This window comes from Lissotriton vulgaris, chromosome 1_1, assembly GCF_964263255.1.
Source record: "Lissotriton vulgaris chromosome 1_1, aLisVul1.2, whole genome shotgun sequence".
In the NCBI taxonomy this organism is placed as follows: domain Eukaryota; kingdom Metazoa; phylum Chordata; class Amphibia; order Caudata; family Salamandridae; genus Lissotriton; species Lissotriton vulgaris.
Window position 1 is genome coordinate 585,996,093 of NC_141685.1, and position 20,434 is coordinate 586,016,526.

Here is a 20,434-nt window from a genome sequence, read left to right on the forward strand (position 1 = left end):
AAGTCAATATTCATGTGTGAACATTTTCCACATGCAGCTTCCATAACCAGTCGGAGCGTGTGTGAGTGACTGCACCCGCTCGCATGGGGATGTCTGAGGTGTCCATAGTACCCCATTTCCCCCCTCCAGAGAGCTGCCTCGGGAGGGGCACTGACCTTTTTGTGGCGCACTGTGAGTGCGTCGCCTAAGGTCCTGTTTGCAGGTGTGCCACTGTCTATAATACAGCACAAGTGCAGAGGCAAAGGGATTCCCAGATTTGCATAGGGCCACACCCTCACCCAAAGGATGAACACCCTCTGAAGACAGTGCTGGCGCTACGTGTGTGCCACCGTTATCAGTATGCCAGAACGGGCTGTACAAGCATCTGCGGCTCCCTTCTGTAATACCATTGTGCCCCGGAGGTGTGCAAAGTACCAGCAGTACATGCAACAGGCACACATGTGTAAACTAATGTTATGTGTAACTGTCAGCAAATGTGTACATTAAGTTTGGGAATGATTTTCAGAGCACTGGCAACTGGAGGTAACTAAGCTCTTGGCCTCTGACCTAGATGATAAAAACTATCACAATATGTAGATGATGTGCAGGTCGATCTAAAGATAATGATTCGTTCACTACAAACCTTAAAGTTTGAGCGATACAAAAACCCTAATAAAGAAATAAAACAAATAATAAACTCGAAAGAAATAAAACAAATAATAAACTCGTTATTTTTCTACTGCTAAATATTTGCGCATCATTTCTGAGACTGTCAACTGGGTCTGGTTTTAGATGTCTGGTCTGGGTCTGGTTTTAGATGTCTGGTCTGGTTTTAGATGTCTGGTCTGGGTCTGGTTTTAGATGTCTGGTCTGGGTCTGGATCTGGTCTGGGTCTGGTTTTAAATGTCTGGTCTGGGTCTGGTTTTAGATGTCTGGTCTGGGTCTGGTTTTAGATGTCTGGTCTGGGTCTAGATGTCTGGTCTGGGTCTGGTTTTAGATGTCTGGTCCGGGTCTAGATGTCTGGTCTGGGTCTGGTTTTAGATGTCTGGTCTGGGTCTGGTTTTAGATGTCTGGTCTGGGTCTGGTTTTAGGAGTCCCCTTGACATGTACGAGTAATGTGTTTTTTCTTTTTTAGTTTTTAAACTGAGTCAGTGTGTATGGTGGTAATGTAAATGCTGTGGAGTGGAACTCGATAGCTGGCCTGCACATATACATTTTCTTTGGACGACGTCATGTAATAACAACCTAGATTGATTAAGACTATGTATATTTGCGCAGCTCCCTGACGAGTTCCTTTCTGTGGCAATCGGAGAATTGCCTGGAGGGAGGGCCAACATGAAAGAGATTGCCAAATCGAGCCACTGAGGTGTGGCGGATTTCAGTTTGAAAGCAAAGCCGGTGGAAATGTATCCTGGAGCTTGTTACTTACCCAAACACTCGGCGCCGCACAGCGGCTTTCTTTTCTCCTGAAGGCCTGAGGTGGAACAGGAGATAACGTCTCCAAGACTTCAGCGAAATTCTTGCCATACTCGGAAAGTATGGCGGTCGAGGCAGGAGAGCTGTGAGGGAGGTCTGTGCAGTCGGGCACGAAGGAATATGACCGCCAGTCAGACCAGGCCGCAAACTGCTGGGGTAAGACCACTGCTTCATTTTTTTATCCGTTCAAGGTATTTTGACTTTGCTACAAATACGATACCCCTAGAGCCAATTCCAGTTGACCAGTAACAATGTTTTCTGCTGGACCCGACGATTTCTGAATGTGAAATTTGAACACGCATTAAAAACTATGCGGGCAGTTCTAGTTGATTCCAGTTGAATATTTTAAATGTTTTAGTGTGTTAATTGCATGTATTGACTACGATTGGTATTTGTATTTAGAAATAACATGTATTTTTTTGTGCAATTAAACGTAAGAGAGGATGTGACCTTAGGGCAGAGCTGCACTTTGAAGCCGGGGAACCAGGTTCGAGCCTGTGCGTTTTACTCGGCATCCTGTGATCCTGGGCAAATCACTTCATCTCCCCGTACCTGCCAAAAACGAATGTGTCCCTGTGTAACATAACTGGTGCTCATGTAAAGCGCTCCAATATCTTCGGTTCGAGCTCGTGCTATATAAATCTGCAAAAAAAAAAATAATAATAATTTGTGCTGGAGTCAGTATTAACCAGGGATTAACAGCAAAATATCGTTTGTGATAATGTGCTGAAAAATGCTGATTTACAGGAAGACGTGTTATTTTGTGTGTATTCAATTTCAAAGATGTTTAAAGAAGATGTGGAGAAGTGTGGCTCAATGATTACAGCGGCAGACCCTGATGCCGAGTCTAGCCTGGGACCAGGGTTCAATGCCTCAGCGGGTCTTGGACTCAAAATTCCATGGACCTGATAATTCTCGCCTCAGTGTCTATTCCAATCATGGAGTCCCACTCTGCAACTCTGGGCAATAGCTTGCTTAATCTCCACAACAGCCCCCACAACGCTAAGGATGCCTGGCCACCACCTTGGGGCTGCCCAGGATTGGACGCCTCACAGGGAAAGCCAGGATGGGTTCCATAGCGGTATTTGTACAAGCGCCTTGAGACACTTGCGGGTGAGTAGTGTGCTATACAAGTATTTCCGTTTGGTGGGGGTGGGGGGGGGGGGGCGATATGGGGGACAGTATATAGGGGAGGAGACAATTTGTGTCAAAGATTAGAACTTCCCAAAAATAAATTTAAAAACTAGGCTATGATGTGAAATTCTGGTGGAGTTGAATCAAAAAAGCTCTTTTTTTCTGGGTTTTGCATTTTTCCTAATTTTTGTGCTTTCAACCTACTTCAAGTATGTAGTGGAAACCGGGATGAAACCAAATAGTGATCCTAAAAAGCGATAGATTCCTGAAATCTGAGTTCAGCAAGGAGTCAGTGGTGTAGATCCCTCAAGGTTTTCCCAAAGAAAATAACTGTTGAAATAACATAAATATTATATATATATATATTTATATATATATATATATATATATATATATATATATATATATATATATATAAACACAGAGTTCGTAGCTGATCCCAAGCCACTGGTTCGGCGGGCTCACGGCTGGGGTAGCCACCCCCAAACTACTCACACGTGAAATCCGGCGCAATCCTTTCCTCGTAAATCAAAAGGAATCACACAGGAGCCGTGGCCTCTATTTTAGTGCAGATTTATTTCAGACACAAAAACGTCCTTTTTTCTCTATTTTAGTGCAGATTTATTTCAGACACAAAAACGTCCTACGCGTTTCGGAGTGGAACACTCCTTCGTCACGGGCAAACTTTGTGCATTACATCTTAGTTAATAAAGTTAATCAACAGGTCACGTGATGTAGTAAACATAAACAAAATACTTTTCCATATTATACATCATATGAGTATTTGCAGTATTGATAAAATTGTTCAAGGTTTTTAAGTATCAACGGAAGATCAATGACTAGCATTTCCAGAACAGTATTTGAGCATATTTAGGAACTCGCTACTTTATACATATAGCGTTCGAGTGACACACTCAAATGGCACTCAATGATTTAAAACAATTAAGACCATCTCACAAGTGAAAAATTCAAAATGAGGAATAGTGCTTAAGTCTGGTCGACATAAATACGGTTAAAGTAAATACCGTAAAAGAAAATTAAGGTCGGCCGTTTGTGGGTTTTGAACCCCTGTTGGTCAAAACGTTAAGCAGTGGTGTATTAGTCCACCGCGCCACGGGAGAGTTATAGCTCATGTCTTCCCGAAAGAGTGCTGTTTGATTTGAGTTCGCTTCTGTGAATGGTTTGAATAACTGCTGAAATCAGTGTCAACATTGAGACTGAAATTCTATTTCGTTGGTTATTAAATGCCCCAGTGGGCAAAATGTGTTGTACTCGTATAAAATGGTGTCAATTGAAATATGTGAATAGTATTGATAATTCTCAGTATCTCACGAAAAAAACATTTTATCAACCTTACACAACACTGTTTGGAATAAACCATACAATTCCTGAAACGAAACCTCTGTATAAACAAAGTATCAGCACTCAATTTACGCACTGTTAGCCTCAGTCTCATAGAGTCTTAAATTGTTTAAGAAACATGGTGGTCCTGATAAACACATACATATAGGTAAGCATGATTCAATAATGCCCCAGTGGGCTAAATCAAATAAGAGAATGAAGTTGGAGTTCTGCCCCTGTGGGCAAGCTGTTCAAAAGATAGCCACTTCATCTTTTCTTCCTCAAGTATCTGTTACCTTGAAAAAAGACAGAACTCTATTAAAATCATCGTATTGTAACAAAAGTTACTGAAGAAGTCACACAAAATTTCTAAAAACAGCAAGCAGTAACAACGGCAGGTATGTATCAACAAATTGAATCAAAACATATATTTCAATGTAAATGTACAGATAACTCTTCATCCATATTCAACCCTTGGGGCACCATGGTGTTGAATCTGATTATAAATTTGGATTCTAATTTTCTGAGTTCTAGCAATCTGTTGCCACCTCTTGTATTAGGAAAAACACAATCGATGGCAGCAAATTTGATAAGATTGGCATTACTGTTGTGTTTCTCTTGAAAGTGTCGGGAGACTGGGTATGTTTTATCATTCTTGGTGATGGCCCTTAAGTGTTCTAACACTCTTTTCTTTCCTGGATGGATGGTGCTTCCTATATAATACTTGGAACAAGGACACTTGAGAATGTACACCACATATTCCGTGTTGCAATTTAGGTGTTTTTGTATAACCCATGGGGCATCGTCATTATTGAATTTCACTGTTTTGATGCTGCTACTATATTTACAGGCCTTGCATTGATTGCATGTGAAAAACCCTTTAACCGCATTTTCTTTCTTGGGCGTGGGGATCATGTTGTTACATAATTGGTCTCTTAAAGACTTGGGTTTGCGAAAAGTGAGAGATGGATAATCTCCTATACAATCATTCAAATCCTTATCTGTTTTAAGCACTTCCCAAAACTTTTTTAGGCTCCTCCTAACCTCCCATGCATGAGTGCTATAGGTAGTGATAAACCTTATAGTTTCTTTAGGCTTAATGACTGCATCGGGTTCCTTAGGGAACAGTAGTTCGTGGCGATTGAGAGCTTCTACTTTTTTAATCGCCTTTGTCACAGTTTTAGCACTGTAGCCACGTGCTAGGAAACGCTCTTGCATGATGTTTTTTTCTTTTTCAAATTTGCTGATGGTACTGCAATTTCTGCGAGCCTGCAGAAGCTCCCCAAAAGGTATACTTTGTATGAGGTTGTGTGGATGGCAACTGTCAGCATGTAGTAGACTGTTGCCAGCCGTAGATTTTCTGAATAGTGAACTTTCTATGGTGTCATTTTTTGTCTCCAGTTTAAGGTCCAAGAATTCCATAGTATCTTTGCTAATTTGGTGTGTGAATTGGAGATTCATATCATTAGTATTGAGGATCTCTACAAATTCAATGGCTTGTGCCTCAGAGCCACTCCACACACAGAAGATATCATCTATGTAGCGTAACCAGAGGACGGCATGGGTTTTGAAAAGATCGATGTTGCGGACCACCTGCTCCTCCCACCAGCCCAGGTACAGACCTGCAAAGCTGGGGGCGAAGCAGGTTCCCATAGCCGTCCCCTGGATCTGCCTGTAGATGTTCTTATCAAAAAGGAAAAAATTATTACTCAAACACATCTCTATCATTTTGAGCAACATCTCTGTATGATGTAAATAACTTGCTGGTCTGCTGTGGAGAAAGTATTTGCATGTGTCAAGGCCTAAAGTTTGTGGAATGCTCGTGTAGAGACTGCAAACATCCAGTCCTAACATGAAGTACTCAGAAGACCATTCCATGCCTGATATATGTCTAAGGAAATCGCTGGTGTCTCGGACATAGGATGGGAGGGATTGGACCAGGGGTTGGAGAAAGTAATCTACGTATTTGGATGTATTCTCCAAAGCACTCCCACATGAAGAGACAATGGGCCTCCCTGGTGGTCGTTGGGCGTTTTTGTGCAGTTTAGGGAGCAAATATAATACAGGAAGTTTAGGGTATTTGCATGCCAAATAGGAAAATTCATCCGAGCTTATTATGCATTCATCCTTCCATTCTGTGATCTGTTTCTCCACCATTGACATTGCCTGATTATAGATTAATCTGGTGGTTTGACAGTACCTACTGGAATCGGATAATTGTGAAAATCCCTCTTGTTTGTACATGTCTACAGGCCAAATGACCACATTTCCCCCTTTATCACTCTGCTTAATTACAAAATCACGATTCGATTCTAATGTGTTCAAGGCTTTTTGCTGTTTAGGGTTTAAGTTTGTTCTTTGGTTTGTTCTGTGATTTTTTAGTTTCTTTAGTTCATTAACCATCCCTTTCTCAAAGCAGTTTATTGCTTCACAATTGATCTGAGGCAAAAACACAGATTTAGGTTTAAAAGGAGTTTCTGCAGTCAAATCTACAGGAAAGGTTGTATCCACTATTCCTGCCAATTCTTGAGCCACTTGGAAAGTCTCAATGTCATTTATTTGGACATCCAAAAGTGAACTGGGTTGTTCAGTATCCTGTTTTTTGGGCTTGTTAGAAAACCACTTCTTCAATTTCAGTTTTCTTACATAGTGGAATAAATCTATCCTACTTTCCGTATAATTGAATCTAGACGTAGGGCAAAATGATAGGCCTAGCATTAAAACATCCAATTCAACATTATTAAGTTTATAGTTAGAAAGATTTACCACGGTTCGCGTCTTCATGTTTTCTTGGCAAACCTGCCCCTTGTTCTGGTTCCCACTGGGCTGTCTGATTGCATGGAGTAGTTTTGTTTTCTGCCTCCTCTTCCTCCTCTGCCACGACCTCTTGCCGGGCTGTCGCTGATGGTCATTGTATTTGACTTGTCTATTGTCAGCAACTCGTATTCCTTTAAAAATCGGGCTTTTAATACTTCTGCTTCATTTCCTTGTTCACTATTGGTTGTTTCAGAATCACACTGCAGGATTTGTTTCGTTATTTCAGATACTCCACTGCTTGAGGTTGTTGGTTCTTCCCCTCCTTCCGCTCCTTGTACTGGTTTCGTATTTTGTTTGGCCTGGCTGGCCTGTTCATTTCTCAACTTCTCGAATTTCTTACCAAAGGTCAAAATCTGGCCGTTTTTATAGTCGATTTCGTCTCTTTCAAACTTGGATAATTTTTTCATTTTAATTTCTTCCTCCAGCTTTCCCAATCTTTTATTCATTTTCTCCATTTCAGTCTCAAATTCTTCATTGCTTAATAGTTCCTTAAGCATCACAATTATTTCTTCGCTCTCTAGAGTAAGTTTGGTACTTTCCTTTTCTGCAAATTTAATTAGTAGCTTCAACATATTCATGGAGCAATTGTGGTTATTTTCCATCCATTCCGATATCAATTCCGGGTCAGGTTGTTGGAGTGTTGGGGTTATAAATATGCGCAAACCCCGAGGTATACGATTAGAATCCACGTAGTGTTGCAAAGCCGTTGCTTCCCACCACTTGGACTGTTCTTTCTTTAGCACTTTCCACAACGTGTCCCATAGTTTTCTTTTATCTTTTAGCGCATTGGGTGCGGGAGTAATGTTCTGTCCGCCCTCCTCAATGCGTGCCGTTTTGTCAAAAAGTTGCAGCGCTGCCGCCTTCCGCTTGCTGTTTCTGGTGTCTGCCATTGTTGTTTACGGTATTACCTTCACTCGTAATTCCCGATTTGCTTCTCGGGCTGCACGTCTGCTGGCGCTGTGAGTAATGTTGTACTCTCACGCGTCTCTGCCGATTGACACGATGTCCCTTCCGCCTGGATAGCAGCTCCCGTGGTGTGTCACTCGGTCTCACCCGTCAGGTCCGATACAAGCGAACACAGCTCCCTGCTTCCCTTCCTCGTACCTCGACTGGTGTCCCGGGTAGGCACTCCTCCTGCCGCAGTGCCTCAGGCGGTGTTCTTCGTGTGGGCAAGGGTTTTTTGCAACATAAACACAGAGTTCGTAGCTGATCCCAAGCCACTGGTTCGGCGGGCTATATATATATATATGAAACAATCCTCAGCTGCCTTTCGCCCGGAGCCCAAATGCTGGAGACCGCTGCGCAGGTAGAAGGAAGGAGACCTCAGGTGCAGTGAGTAATCTTTTCTTTATTGTACCTTCGAGGAAGCGGCACACAGCATGACGTTTCGGCCTACACAGAGGCCTTGATCACATGACGCACGCTGGGAAAAAGGCAATTTTTAAAGTGCTAGTGCTAAGTGGGAATACATTCCAATTGGTAGGTTTATGGTCACATGATGCACCCACTCATAGATACAGACAACAGACTGTGAATTTCAAACACATCTCGGGATAATCCCTGGGTTAACGTCATGTTGTAACGGTGGATACTGTATCAAATAAAGTGCAAATGCAATTACATATATATACACAGTGTAAACAAAGATCAATGGATGAATCCAATTGTGCAAGTCCAAAACGATGTGCAAAGTGCAATGTGCTTCAAGAAGATCATACTTAACACATATATACCATATACAATATATACCCTGTACAAAAAGTCATGTATAACACCTGATTAATAAGTTAATACATACAAGAAAATATATATAAATTAATGAATCCTATATCATAAATATATAAATATATATGTTAAAACCATGACTGTACAGTGCATTGTAAATAAATCTATAGATGAGCACAACACCGTTCATTCGGGATGAGATCTATAGTATGCGAGAATAATATTATAGCGTAAATGTTTTCGCTCTAATACCCAGATCGCAGCATCCCATTATAAATGCACAAATTTGTTTACACATACGCTGAGCTGGAAAGATCACGGGCAGAGGAGATGTTGACCCCCCCCGAAAAAAGAGAGGGGAAACCATCGCAGCCTCTGCCCCGCTACCATCCACTATGCTCATAAATTGCCTGAACAGACCAATACCTAGAACCGGATGTACCTTAGTGAATAGTGAGTAACAAGAAGATAAACATGTGCACTTTTTTATGTGAGTATTTTTTCAAGATTTTTTGTGACTCTGTGACATTGTTTTCTCCTACTCTTTCTCAGTAATATATATAAATACACATTAATATATATATATAATATATATAATATATATATATATATTAATATATATATATATATATATACATATATATATATTCACTAAAAAACCATAGGTTTTAGGCACGTTATAGTTAGGAATTAGCATTTTTAAACACCTTAGAAATTCACTGAAAAAGCATAGGTTTCAGGGGTGTTATAGTTAGCTGGATATTTCTCTCATACAAAACCATTGAAATTCCCCCGTTATCTCCTTCGATGCTCATGACGATCTGAGTTTGTCATGACCGTTAGAACGCTCGCATGCTGGGCTAATTGCCCTGCTGTGCGAGCGTTCTATGAAAACGGGTGTGGTCATGACGAGCTCAGCTCATCATGAGCACACGAGCACTGTGCTGCATGATGAGCTGAGCTTGTCATGAGCTTGGGGGCGAAGTTCGCGCCCCCCTCTCCTCCCAGCACAGTGGGGGAATGTGCCCAGCAGCGAAGGTGTTAAAGTTAGTTCACCTAACTATAACTCACGTGCCCGCAATGCATTGCTGATGACATCACATATTACATCACTCATGACATGGTCAGTGACATCACTCATGGCATCGCTAATAACATTTCAAATGATCCAGTGAATGTGTGCTTTTTTTGAAAATTAAATATGTTTTATATATGTATATGTAAAGGTCAAAGGAAGAATAAATGGGTATATAAGTGTCTAAATGGATGATTATTTTTTTTAAATTGATTGTATAACTCATTGATCAAGAGTATCTTAATGAATATATGGGTTAGTGAGTAATGTTTAAATATATAATAATCAGTATCAGTCTCTCACTTTGTATATAAGTTTCTGCATGGGTTGGTGAATAGCTACATGAGTGTCTATATGGGTTATTGGTTATTAGTTGTTTTTATGAGTATCTGTATGAATGTCTGAGTGTCTGAATGGATCAGTGGGGGGTCTTACGTAGTGCATAGTTCCATGAATGAGTGACTCACTGCTTGTATGTTCTGAAGACAGCATGTATGCAGGACTGTATGGTGGATGAGTGTGTATATGGGTGTGTTAGTGAATGAATGACTGGCTCACAGTGTCTTTATGAATAACTACATATGTTTTAAACTAGTATATGAGAGTAGTGGTGTATATAAGTGAGTGTATGTGAGAGTGAGAGATTGGAAGAGTTCATGCATAAATAAGTGTCTGTTTATATAAGTGATTGTTTAAGACAGTAAGTATGTGTATGTTTCTGTAGAAGTGAGTGTAGTGGTGAGTGTAGGTGGGGATCAGACATTGAGGGTATTGAGACTCCCCCCATGTCCCTACAGGGCACCCAGCATAAAGAGGCCAGGTCCCTGGACTTACTACCGGCACTCAAGGAGGCAAGGTGGGCCCCCGTCCTCCTCATGACGCAGCTGAGCTTCCCCTCCTGCCGCGGTGTCACTTCTGCTTCCGTCTGGCGGCCCCGCCCACAACCAGGCGGGCCGCGGACGGCGGCGGCAATCTTGGCTCTCGGGGGAAATGAGGGGTATGCTCCCTCCGTGCTAAAACTGTGCAGCGGGGTAGGCACCCGCTTAATTAAGCAAAGTTGCATGGTGGGCACCCGCGCATCAATTAACATACCATGCCACGACGCAGGGTGGGCACCTGCTTAACTTAAACATCGGCAAAGTCACGGGGTGGGCACCTGCGCAATTACATCCAGATAATCGGCATGGCACCCGCCATCACTGCATGATGGGGGAATCCCTATGTGAGGTGTACCCTCTAGGGCAAAAGATGGACTGAGCGCTGCGGCGCCACCGCCCTCCTCCTGGCATGAAAATAAATGTAGCGCTCCCAAGGCGCTAGTCAAAGCAAAAACCCAGGAGTAAAGAGCACCAAGCCAAAGGTCCCAGAAGTCTGCAAACCAGGAAACGCAGGCAAAAGGTTCCAGGGCATAGCTGGGCCAAGGGGGGCAGCCCTCCTGGCAAGTCCTCCTGGGCCCCAGCAGCAGCATGCCCTGCAGCAATCTGGATCCCAAAGCAGAACATTTACATGGGGTCACAGCCCCTTCTTTTATACACCATTTCCCATTTTCACACAGCACAGGGCTAGGAGAGAACCAGATACAACCTGTTTAGGAGCACTTGAGCACTTTGTTTAGCTCAGCTCCTCTCCGCTATTCATAAGGCAGGCCAGGGACATTAGATGCATTACAGAGGGTGGAGCCAGCATTGTGGAGGGAAGGCACAGCCCTATTCAGGTCCCAGGTGCAACTCCTCCCTCCCATCTACATGCAGATCTCCCTATTCACCACCGGGCAGACCCATCCTGGCTCCTGGAGCCAAGAACACTAGCCAGCCCCTGTCAATCACAAGCCAGACATACAATTCACATCAGGCAGGCAGACACTGCACACACAAATGCCAACTTCTAAAAGTGGCACTTCCCACTAGCCACAATCAATCTGCGCACACCATTGCGCAGCAGTTATTCTCACGAGTCCACACATACCAAACTTGCCCCTGCGCTCCTCTCACTTCAGGAACTACCAGAGACACACATATCCCCCATGCATTCCTATCGGAGGGCAGGCCAGTCTCACCACACATACACAAAAAGCGCACACACCTTACACTGGACCACAGTGAAAAAGTGCGCAGAGGCCTAAAATCATCAACACCAGGTTACAGAAACAGGCTAGGAGAACTCAAAAAGTTTCGGGGTGAACTTGCCAAAAGTCCAACACTTAGCATATATTTATAAGTCTCAAAAACTTTTATGAAAACCTAACATTCACTGGAGGATGTCGTCAGTGAAGTCATTTGAGATGTCATCTGTAATCATATGAGTGATGTAACTGGCCATGTCATGGGTGATGTAATATGTGAGATCATAAGCAGTGCATTGCGGGGCGTAAGTTATAGTTAGCTCAGGTAACTATAACTACTGAATTTCAGTGGTTTTGTAAGAGTGAACTCTGTGACTTACTATAACGTCCCTGTAATCTTTGCCTTTTTAGTGAAATAAAAATATATGTATATATATTAGGCACTTGCCTTGTATATTGTTATGATGGTTTAAACGTTTTAATTTGAATTTGCTTAACTATTCAGGATTGATATTAGGAAATTTAACACATAGATTATATGATGGATTTAAATTATGTATGCAGTTGGCCTGGTATCTTGGCACTTGCTGAGTAAGCTGTAGTCAGATAATGTGTTAGTTATATTGGGCACTTGACCAGTATGCATATGTGATATAAAAAGGTATAGGAAAATATTGATTTATATTTGAAATATGTTATTAATGTAGATTTAGAAACCATAATGCTAACATCACAATGCATTTGGGAATATTTATGTTTGTATTGTATTAATGGAATACATTCAAAGATGACCGCCATGTTCTCTGCACAACTATCAGGTCATTTTTAGTGTCGATGACAATAAACTGTTTAATAGCCAATTCTTGTTTGCACAAGTGCAGTGACAGAGGCTGTCAAAGCCGAAATGGCATTGACGCTGTATATACTGCTGTGCGAAGTATTAAATAAATAATAATTCAACAACTCTCAGAGTGCCGGTCTTACTATGAATATGGTATGGTCTGATATATATATATATATATCAGCAGGGGATTGCGGGCGCGCAAGTTATAGTGAGTACAACTAACTATAACGGGGGAATTTCAATGGTTTTGTATGAGTAAAATGTCCAGCTAACTATAACTGGTGTGAAACCTATGGTTTTTTCAGTGAATATATATATACATATATACATCTACCTTGAGGGAAATTGATACGGGGAGTCTGGAGGAGGAGGATAGAGGAGCATGACTGAGTTGTGAACTTCAGGAATGCAGACAGCACCACCTTCAATATGGAAAATAAGACGAAGACAGTGCAGTTGATGGATTTGTTGTGATTAAAGTTTTGTTGTGCTAAAAGTTGCAAATCAAAGAAAGACACACAGAAATAAGTCAAAAAGGATGGAAGAAAACAAAGAGTAAGTTTTTCAAGCCTAGTTGTCAGGGAAGTAGAGCTCGTCCTCAAACTCTGTGAATTGAACATGGAGTAGGTCAGCTAACAGAGAAGAGCTTCCGTCACCTAAGTTGGTGTCCTCTTCTTCCTGCATGGATTCACATATTTTATAATCTGGTGGTATGAAGTGCTGATTCATCTTGATCACTGTTAACCTCTCCACATTTGTGGGCGAGAGGCGGGACCTTTTTCAAGTGACAATGGCACGAGCAGCACTGAAAACTCATTCCGAAGACACGCTTGCAAGTGGGCAAGACAAATAATTTATAGCCAGCCTGCTGAGCAGTGGCCAGTAAGGCCTTTTCCCATTCCAATACACCAATGGTCACGATCAATGTAGACCTCTGTTGGGTCATCCACATAGGCCTGCACCATCCACTCAGGGGCCTCCCTGGGTGGTACTCCACTTTGCGTACCATGTGTTTCCTTTGCATCAACACTGGAGCGAGCAAACCCTTGCCGAGTTTTCCAACCCGCATCCGGCAATATTATGGCTGGGCCTGGTGCAGGTGATGACGACGAGGATACTGTTGCTGCTGTTGGTAACGGCTGTGAGGGAAAGTGACTGCCTTCGGCCACAGAAGTGGACCTTGACGCCGGATGGCCTGCTGCTTCAGTTGTACTTGTGGTGTTTCCTTCAATTTCCTGCCGCTCTTTTTTGAACCGAGTTGCTGACACAGCTAGCCAATGTTTGTACTTTGAAACATCTTCTTCATCAAAAGGAATGAATACTTTGCTGGTCAGTGCCTTTTTGTACCGTGGATCCAGAATAGTGGCACAAATGTAATGTTGTTCTGAATGTATTTTATTAAGCCTTTTATTGACAAGTAGTTGGCTTAATAAGCTCTCCGCCAACAGTTATGCGTCCTGTTTGTGAACATCAGCTTGGAACGTTGAAGACACCACGTTCAGTTGTTGCTCTAGCATGAACAACAATGGGATAGCTTTGCCCAAACTACAGTCTTCCCTGCTGACTTCACGGGTGAAGACCTCAAAAGGACGAAGCATGTCTATCAGGCTTTTAACTAGGTCCCATTCCTCCTGCTCTAGCCTCATGTCTTTCATAGCAGCAGACCGTATGTTAATGCTATTGACATACTCATTGATTACCATGTACTGCTCAAACAGACGTTTAAGCATGTAGAAGGTTGAGGTCCAACGTGTTGCCACCTCCTGGATGAGTCCTTTGATTGGCCCTCCACTGCTACGTGGAATGATCCTCATCTCCTTCCAGGCCTTAAAAAAATGGCTGAAATGTGTGCAGATTCTTCGGCAGGTGGTCAGTAACTTGCTGGCTGTATTTTCTCTTTTCAAGAAATCTTGAACAATAATGTTAATGCAGTGCGCCAAACACGGCACTCTGAAGTAGCCACCATCATGCATGGCCTTAACTATATTACTGCCATTATCCGTGGAAACATTACCAATCAAGCGACTTCTTGGCACCAGCCATTTAGAGACAAAATGTTTAATGCAGTATGAGATTTCTCTATGGCAAACATGGCTACTGTTGCATGTTTCTGAGTCGCTTGAAAAATTGTGGCATAGTCAACACCTGTAGACATCTTTTCTCTAACCCCTGCAAAAGAGACCCTGTGTGCAGTGATGCACATGTAATCCACGGATTGGCAACTGGTCCACATGTCTGTTGTCAGGTGGATAGTGTGGTCATAATATTATGTTATTTTATTACATTTTTCCAGAGGGTCTACATTCAAATGCTCTTATTCTCTGTCCTGATGATGGTCTTATGAAATAATAACGCAAAGACCGAAACGTCGACACCTGTGTCTAATTCTGCACCTGATTCATCTACCACGATTGATTTTCATCTACTGTCTGATTTGAAATCAATGTTTTTTATTTTTCTAGCACTTTAGACCTTGTTTTGATATACCAGTGGAACATGTAACATACTCCCTGTATATCTTAATTTACATCCTTTTGTACCCTATTTTATCAAATGATCAATTTTTTGTCTTTAAGTAAATAACAAACTTTTTCTGACTCTAAATATCTGGTTATTGTATTATTTCATATAATGTTAGTGTGGTAACATTATTTGCTTGCATTACAAATTCATTTTCCTCAGCCAGCAGTTCATAATAGTGCGAGTTATCAATCAATTTAAGTTCCGCACGAGCTGAGATCTGATAATATAAACAAAACCCCTTGCTGGCCTAATTTACTATTGACTCCGACCAAAACATGCTTTTAATGGTGGTCTGGACCGTTTTTATATGTGATGATGATGATTCAGACTTCTTCAACCCAGTTAGGCTCATTCGTGTACTTTTTCGCACTGGTGTCTCTCCCAGACTCTTAGTGTACCTCATACATGTTGCTGTGGTAGAGCGTGTGGGCGCTAGCACTGCAGTGCTGCTGCCAGGGGTACTGGGTGTACCAGAAAAAATGTCTGTCGCTTCTTCACTTCCCCCCGCATGATCAGCCCCTCGTCACCATCAGATGCAATATGAATGGATACATTTGGATTTGTTGTACTTTTGGCTTCCCGGATCTTCCTTATGTGCGTCTCCCAAGTGATAGTGTGGTGTTTTTGGAGATAACCTCTCTGGCCTCCGGAACCATAGTTGGTACCAAGCTTACCCCGACTAACTACAGTTTTACAAATCAAACAAACAACCATGTTTTCCGCCTTTTTGCTAACACTAAAGAAGTCCCAAACTGGGGACTGGAGATGTCTGCTGGTGGTGGAGGTGCTACTTTCAATGCCAGATGAAGTGGAGGATGGGCGTGGCTGAATTTGACTCTGTTGTGCACTTACAGCATCTCTACTTGAGGTAATGGAGGTCGAGCTGGATGGAGGTCCCTGCCGGCCCTTCTGACGTGAAAATTTGGAAGCTGTAGGTCATGATGGTGTAGTAGTTAACTGCATTGGTGGTGGTACCAGTGCCACGCCGCCCACATCACGCTCAGCAGCAATTCGGGATAGGGTCAAAATGTCTTTCTGCTGCATGCCCGCTGGGCCTGGAGTGGCGACTGTTGAAGGACTGGGTTATTTAAGACCCAGCGGTGCCAGGGAACAACACCTGAAACCTTCGTGGGTAACCTGCTCCGGCGTACAAATCACAGAGACACGGGACACTTCCTTCGGCGTCAAAGATTCGAGCTTTATTTACTGCAGGGAACACAGAAGTCACGGCAAGTACAACATGTGCTACTTGTGGAGACTGCTTCAAATTGGTTCTGTGGATCGCTCCTTTTATACACATTTTACCCATAGGGTTACATGGTACACAAAAGTTTATGACCCGGTTCCCACAATTATCCCCCAGAGGGGTCACTTTGGTCACTTTGATATACACAAGGTCCGGAACATAAGTGCGGAAACATTTGGCGGTTCCCAACTGTAAAAACCCATCTTCCCACCATTAGTACATTCCAATCAGCAGTAAAACAGATCGAAGTAGGAACAAGGACAGGTGCAAAGGAAGATGGGGACAGTGGGAAGATCGGAAAGGGTGTAAAAGGGGAGGTATCGGGAAACACGAGATACAGGCATTTAAGGGACGTGCCTAATGAGATGCACGGCTGAGACAATAAACCGGCACGGCGAGATGAGCCTCGAGCGGGGCCATCTGCCTTTACAGTATCATCCCCCTCGTCATAAAGACAGTTTCAAAGGACATGTGGCTTCTGAAAGTATCTTGGGAGTCCCAGGGTCGCGAAGCGGACAACGTCCGTTCGCTGGCTACTTGAGGGCAAGAGACAAAATGGATGCCGTATCTAAGATGGAACCCGTGGGTACAGATAGAAATACCCACGTAACAGACAAACGGTTTAGGTTAGTACCGCGAAACTGTGTACACCCACTGAACTTGTCATTTGCGGTTCATAGATACCAGACTCGACTATATTCGTGCGAGTCGAAAACACCACTTACAATTGTCACGGAACCTCAGACGCTCCTTTTGCCCTCATGTAGGCAAGCACTAGTCGGAATCATACTCGATATTCATCAGACCATCTAGATGTTGCTGTAGCATAGCTCTGTCCAATCGAGCTTTTTTGGTAACAGGCGGCTGTCTTATACACGTTGTAGCACAAAGGCCACATAAGGCAGGACCACACTGCACGCAAAGGCAGCAAGTGAACAGGAACGCCACAACAACCCCAATAATCATCAGAATCTTCCAACCCCAAGTCGACATCAGGCCCCAAAACCACCCAAGTAGCGTCCAATCCCCTACGTCCACGTGTATGGACTCAGAGATTTTATGCAACTTTGAGATGGCTTGATAGACAGTCGGAGCGTTATCAGGAATGAAAATACAGCAGCTCGAATGGATCACCTTGCATACCCCTCCTCGATCTGCTAAGATCACGTCTAAAACCATACGGTTTTGTAATGTCATAAGTCTATCCGCCTGAAGTTCTGTGGTGATATTACCAAGGGCACTGGCAGTAATGTTAGCTGTCGATTCCACCACTCGAGTCAACTGTCTCAGGTTCCTACTATTAACCATAGGCCCCCAAAACGGGAGGAAACCCTTGAAAAAGTCTCCTGCCTCTTGACCGGCAGTGTCCTCTTCGCTAATTACGCCTCTCACAACTCTAGTCTTGTGATAATCTGCATCTACAGTAAACGTCGGAGGCAACAAATTTGCGATAAAACATGAGCCCACAAAGTCGAAGGGCAACCATGCATACGCACGATCATGGCAGATAAAGTATGTACCCTTGGCAGCCAGAAACACAGGGGACGAGACCATTGGCAATATGTAATTTTCAGTGCAAGCACTCTCTCCAAGTCGGGCTTTCGATCTTCGGCCACGACCTATGAGACAAAAATTACCAATGTGGGGTCCGACCCATATTGTAGGCGAGCTTTTAAGCTGTTTTTCACTAGTGAACACACTATACTCGCCTCTACTCAAGACCCTATAGGCTTGTACCTCTTCTTCAGGAATAAGCGAGGGATCGTAGATATCACTATCTAAATCCTCTATTGCTATAGACAAAGGCTTTTGATACGAGCCAGGGCCAGAGTAGGGAGAACGTGGTTCTCGAATGGGGTGGAAACCTAGTGCGCTTCGGAACATTGTTTGGAATGCCCGAGCAGAACCCTGGGAACTATACGGTAAGACCAAATATGGAATTCCCTTATCTGTGGTATGTGGCATTAACCCACACACCCAACAATTAGTAGTGTTAACCACTAACTGGTGCTGATGAAGGAGCTGAATAAAGGAATTGTTGCGGAATTCTGCACGTCTAGCCTGCTCGTGTTCGGGTAAGATATGGAAGGAATGAGGAGACGAAGTAGAGGTGAATTTAGAGTCAGAAGTAGGAATAGGTGTAGGTATGGCAGAAAGTAAGAAGTACGACATCATATAGTACATCCCACCCGCCAAAAATGCAGAAATAATCAGAAACAATACAAATATCTGAAACATGAAACATTTCGTACGACTAAGTCGCTGCAGCTCAAATCTTTGTGCCTGTGCTCTTTCCACATCCATCAGCTTTGAAAACGTCATCCCCTATGACCGTCCGCAACGTTTCTTGACGCACTTCGTTCTGTGTAGCAGTAGTCAATTCCCAGGAGTTCCCAGGAACCGACGGTCTTTAACCTAGTGTCAAGACATACTAACCAGAAAGAAGTACGCGCGCGGCCCTACGGCCTTTATTTATAATCAATGTCTCTCAGCTGTGGAAGCAAAAATACGTAGGGAAAAAACTTTCAATATGTACAAGAATAATTACAATGATACAGGTGTTCAGACTGATCGTGGAAAACGGGATAATGCAGTTGTCAAGGGACAAAACAGGATCTTTTTATTAGTCTTTAGTGCGGGATCGCAAAAAGTATCGAGTTTTCCCAGGACGTGTCTGCTCGTCAAACAAGGGATCCGTTGAAGAGACAGCGTCCTGCTGATCAGTCGAATGTTCTGGTCTTGAGTCCTTTAATAACAAATGTTCAACAGTGTCTTTCTGCTGCACCGAGGATTCTCCAACAGGCTGTGCGTCGCTGAAAGGAACAAACGCCGACAACCCTTCGGTTTCAGTTGATGCAATGCCTCTCCTCACCCACGAGTCTGCCGGCAACGGAATAGGGACTTTCTTCGTATGGGTGGCATGCACCCAGTTTTTCCGCCCCTCAAGACGAACAGCAGTTCTCGTGGCAAGGAGGACCTGGTAGGGTCCGGTGAACCTGGGCTCCAAGTTCTTCTTCCGAGAAAAATTCCTGGTAACCACCCAGTCTCCAGGCTGGAGCTGGTGTCCTGGACCCTCAGTCTGCGTCGGCAGTGCTTCGTAAACCTGTTGGTGAATTAACCTCAGTTTAGCAGTCAAGTCATGAAGATAATCAATCAACATCGGATACTCAAGATCACGGAACACACCCGGTCTAGGGACCCCCCAAACATTCGCAGGACGACCGAACACTATTTCATAGGGACTAAGCCCTACTCGGGAGTGTACAGTCGCCCTAGTTGACAGTAATGCTAAGGGTAAAGCGTCAGGCCACGAGAGACCAGTCGTAGCCTGAATCTTTGCTAGCTTTAGTTTAAGGGTGCCGTTATATCCCTCAACCAAACCAGCTGACTGGGGATGATTGGCGCTGTGGAATTTCTGATTAATTCCAAGGCCTTTACACACACTCTTCATCACACTCCCCACAAACTCACTTCCGTTATCCGACCACACGACTCTAGGCATTCCGTACCGAGGAAAGTATTCCTTCAGTAGGATTTTCGCAGTAGACAAAGCAGTATTGTCTTTGAGAGGATAGGCCTCAATCCATCGGGAGAATGCGCAAACCACAACTAAAACGTATTTCAGGTTATTGCATCGCTCCATATGGATGAAGTCCATTTGAATCACCTCAAAGGGACATGAAGGGGGAGCAAAACTGCCAGGAGGAGTTGGGGTTCCCTTAACAGGATTGTACAACATGCACACCATACAATTCTTAACCAAGCGTTCAGCACATTTCGTGATACCATCATTCTTCCACACAGGGGACAACAACTTACAAATACCTTTCACGCTAATATGTGCTAACCCATGTGCCATTGTCACAACGGCCTGCACATACGCATCTGGTAACATCCATCTTTTCTGATCCGATAAATCAATCCAACAACCATTCGCATCCAACTTTCCCGTACTTTCATTCCACTTCTTCTTTTCAGTCTCAGTGGCCTCGCTTTCTATCGCCTTCACGCTCTCAATAGTGTCTTCACACATACTCGACTCTGTAGGCCACCTAACTGAACTCGTCACATACATTCGAGTGCTAAGGTTCCGGGCAGTCTCCTTAGCAGTCTCATCCGCAAACGCATTACCACGACCAACATCATCCGTCACCTTACGATGTGCACTACATTTAACAATCGCTACCTGCTTAGGCAACGTAAGTGCATCCA

The 20,434-nt window shown here is 43.4% G+C and overlaps 1 protein-coding gene across 1 annotated transcript in view; it reads left to right on the forward strand.

The window, feature by feature from the left end:
• The first annotated feature begins 1,420 nt into the window (after positions 1-1,420).
• LOC147747514 (spermatogenesis-associated protein 1-like) overlaps positions 1,421-20,434 on the forward strand; it is a 496,200-nt gene continuing 477,186 nt past the window's right edge. Inside the window, exon 1 of the mRNA XM_086953980.1 lies at positions 1,421-1,611. Coding sequence (XP_086810106.1) covers positions 1,576-1,611 — 36 coding nt within the window. The 5' untranslated portion in view covers positions 1,421-1,575. The remainder of the gene's footprint in view (positions 1,612-20,434) is intronic.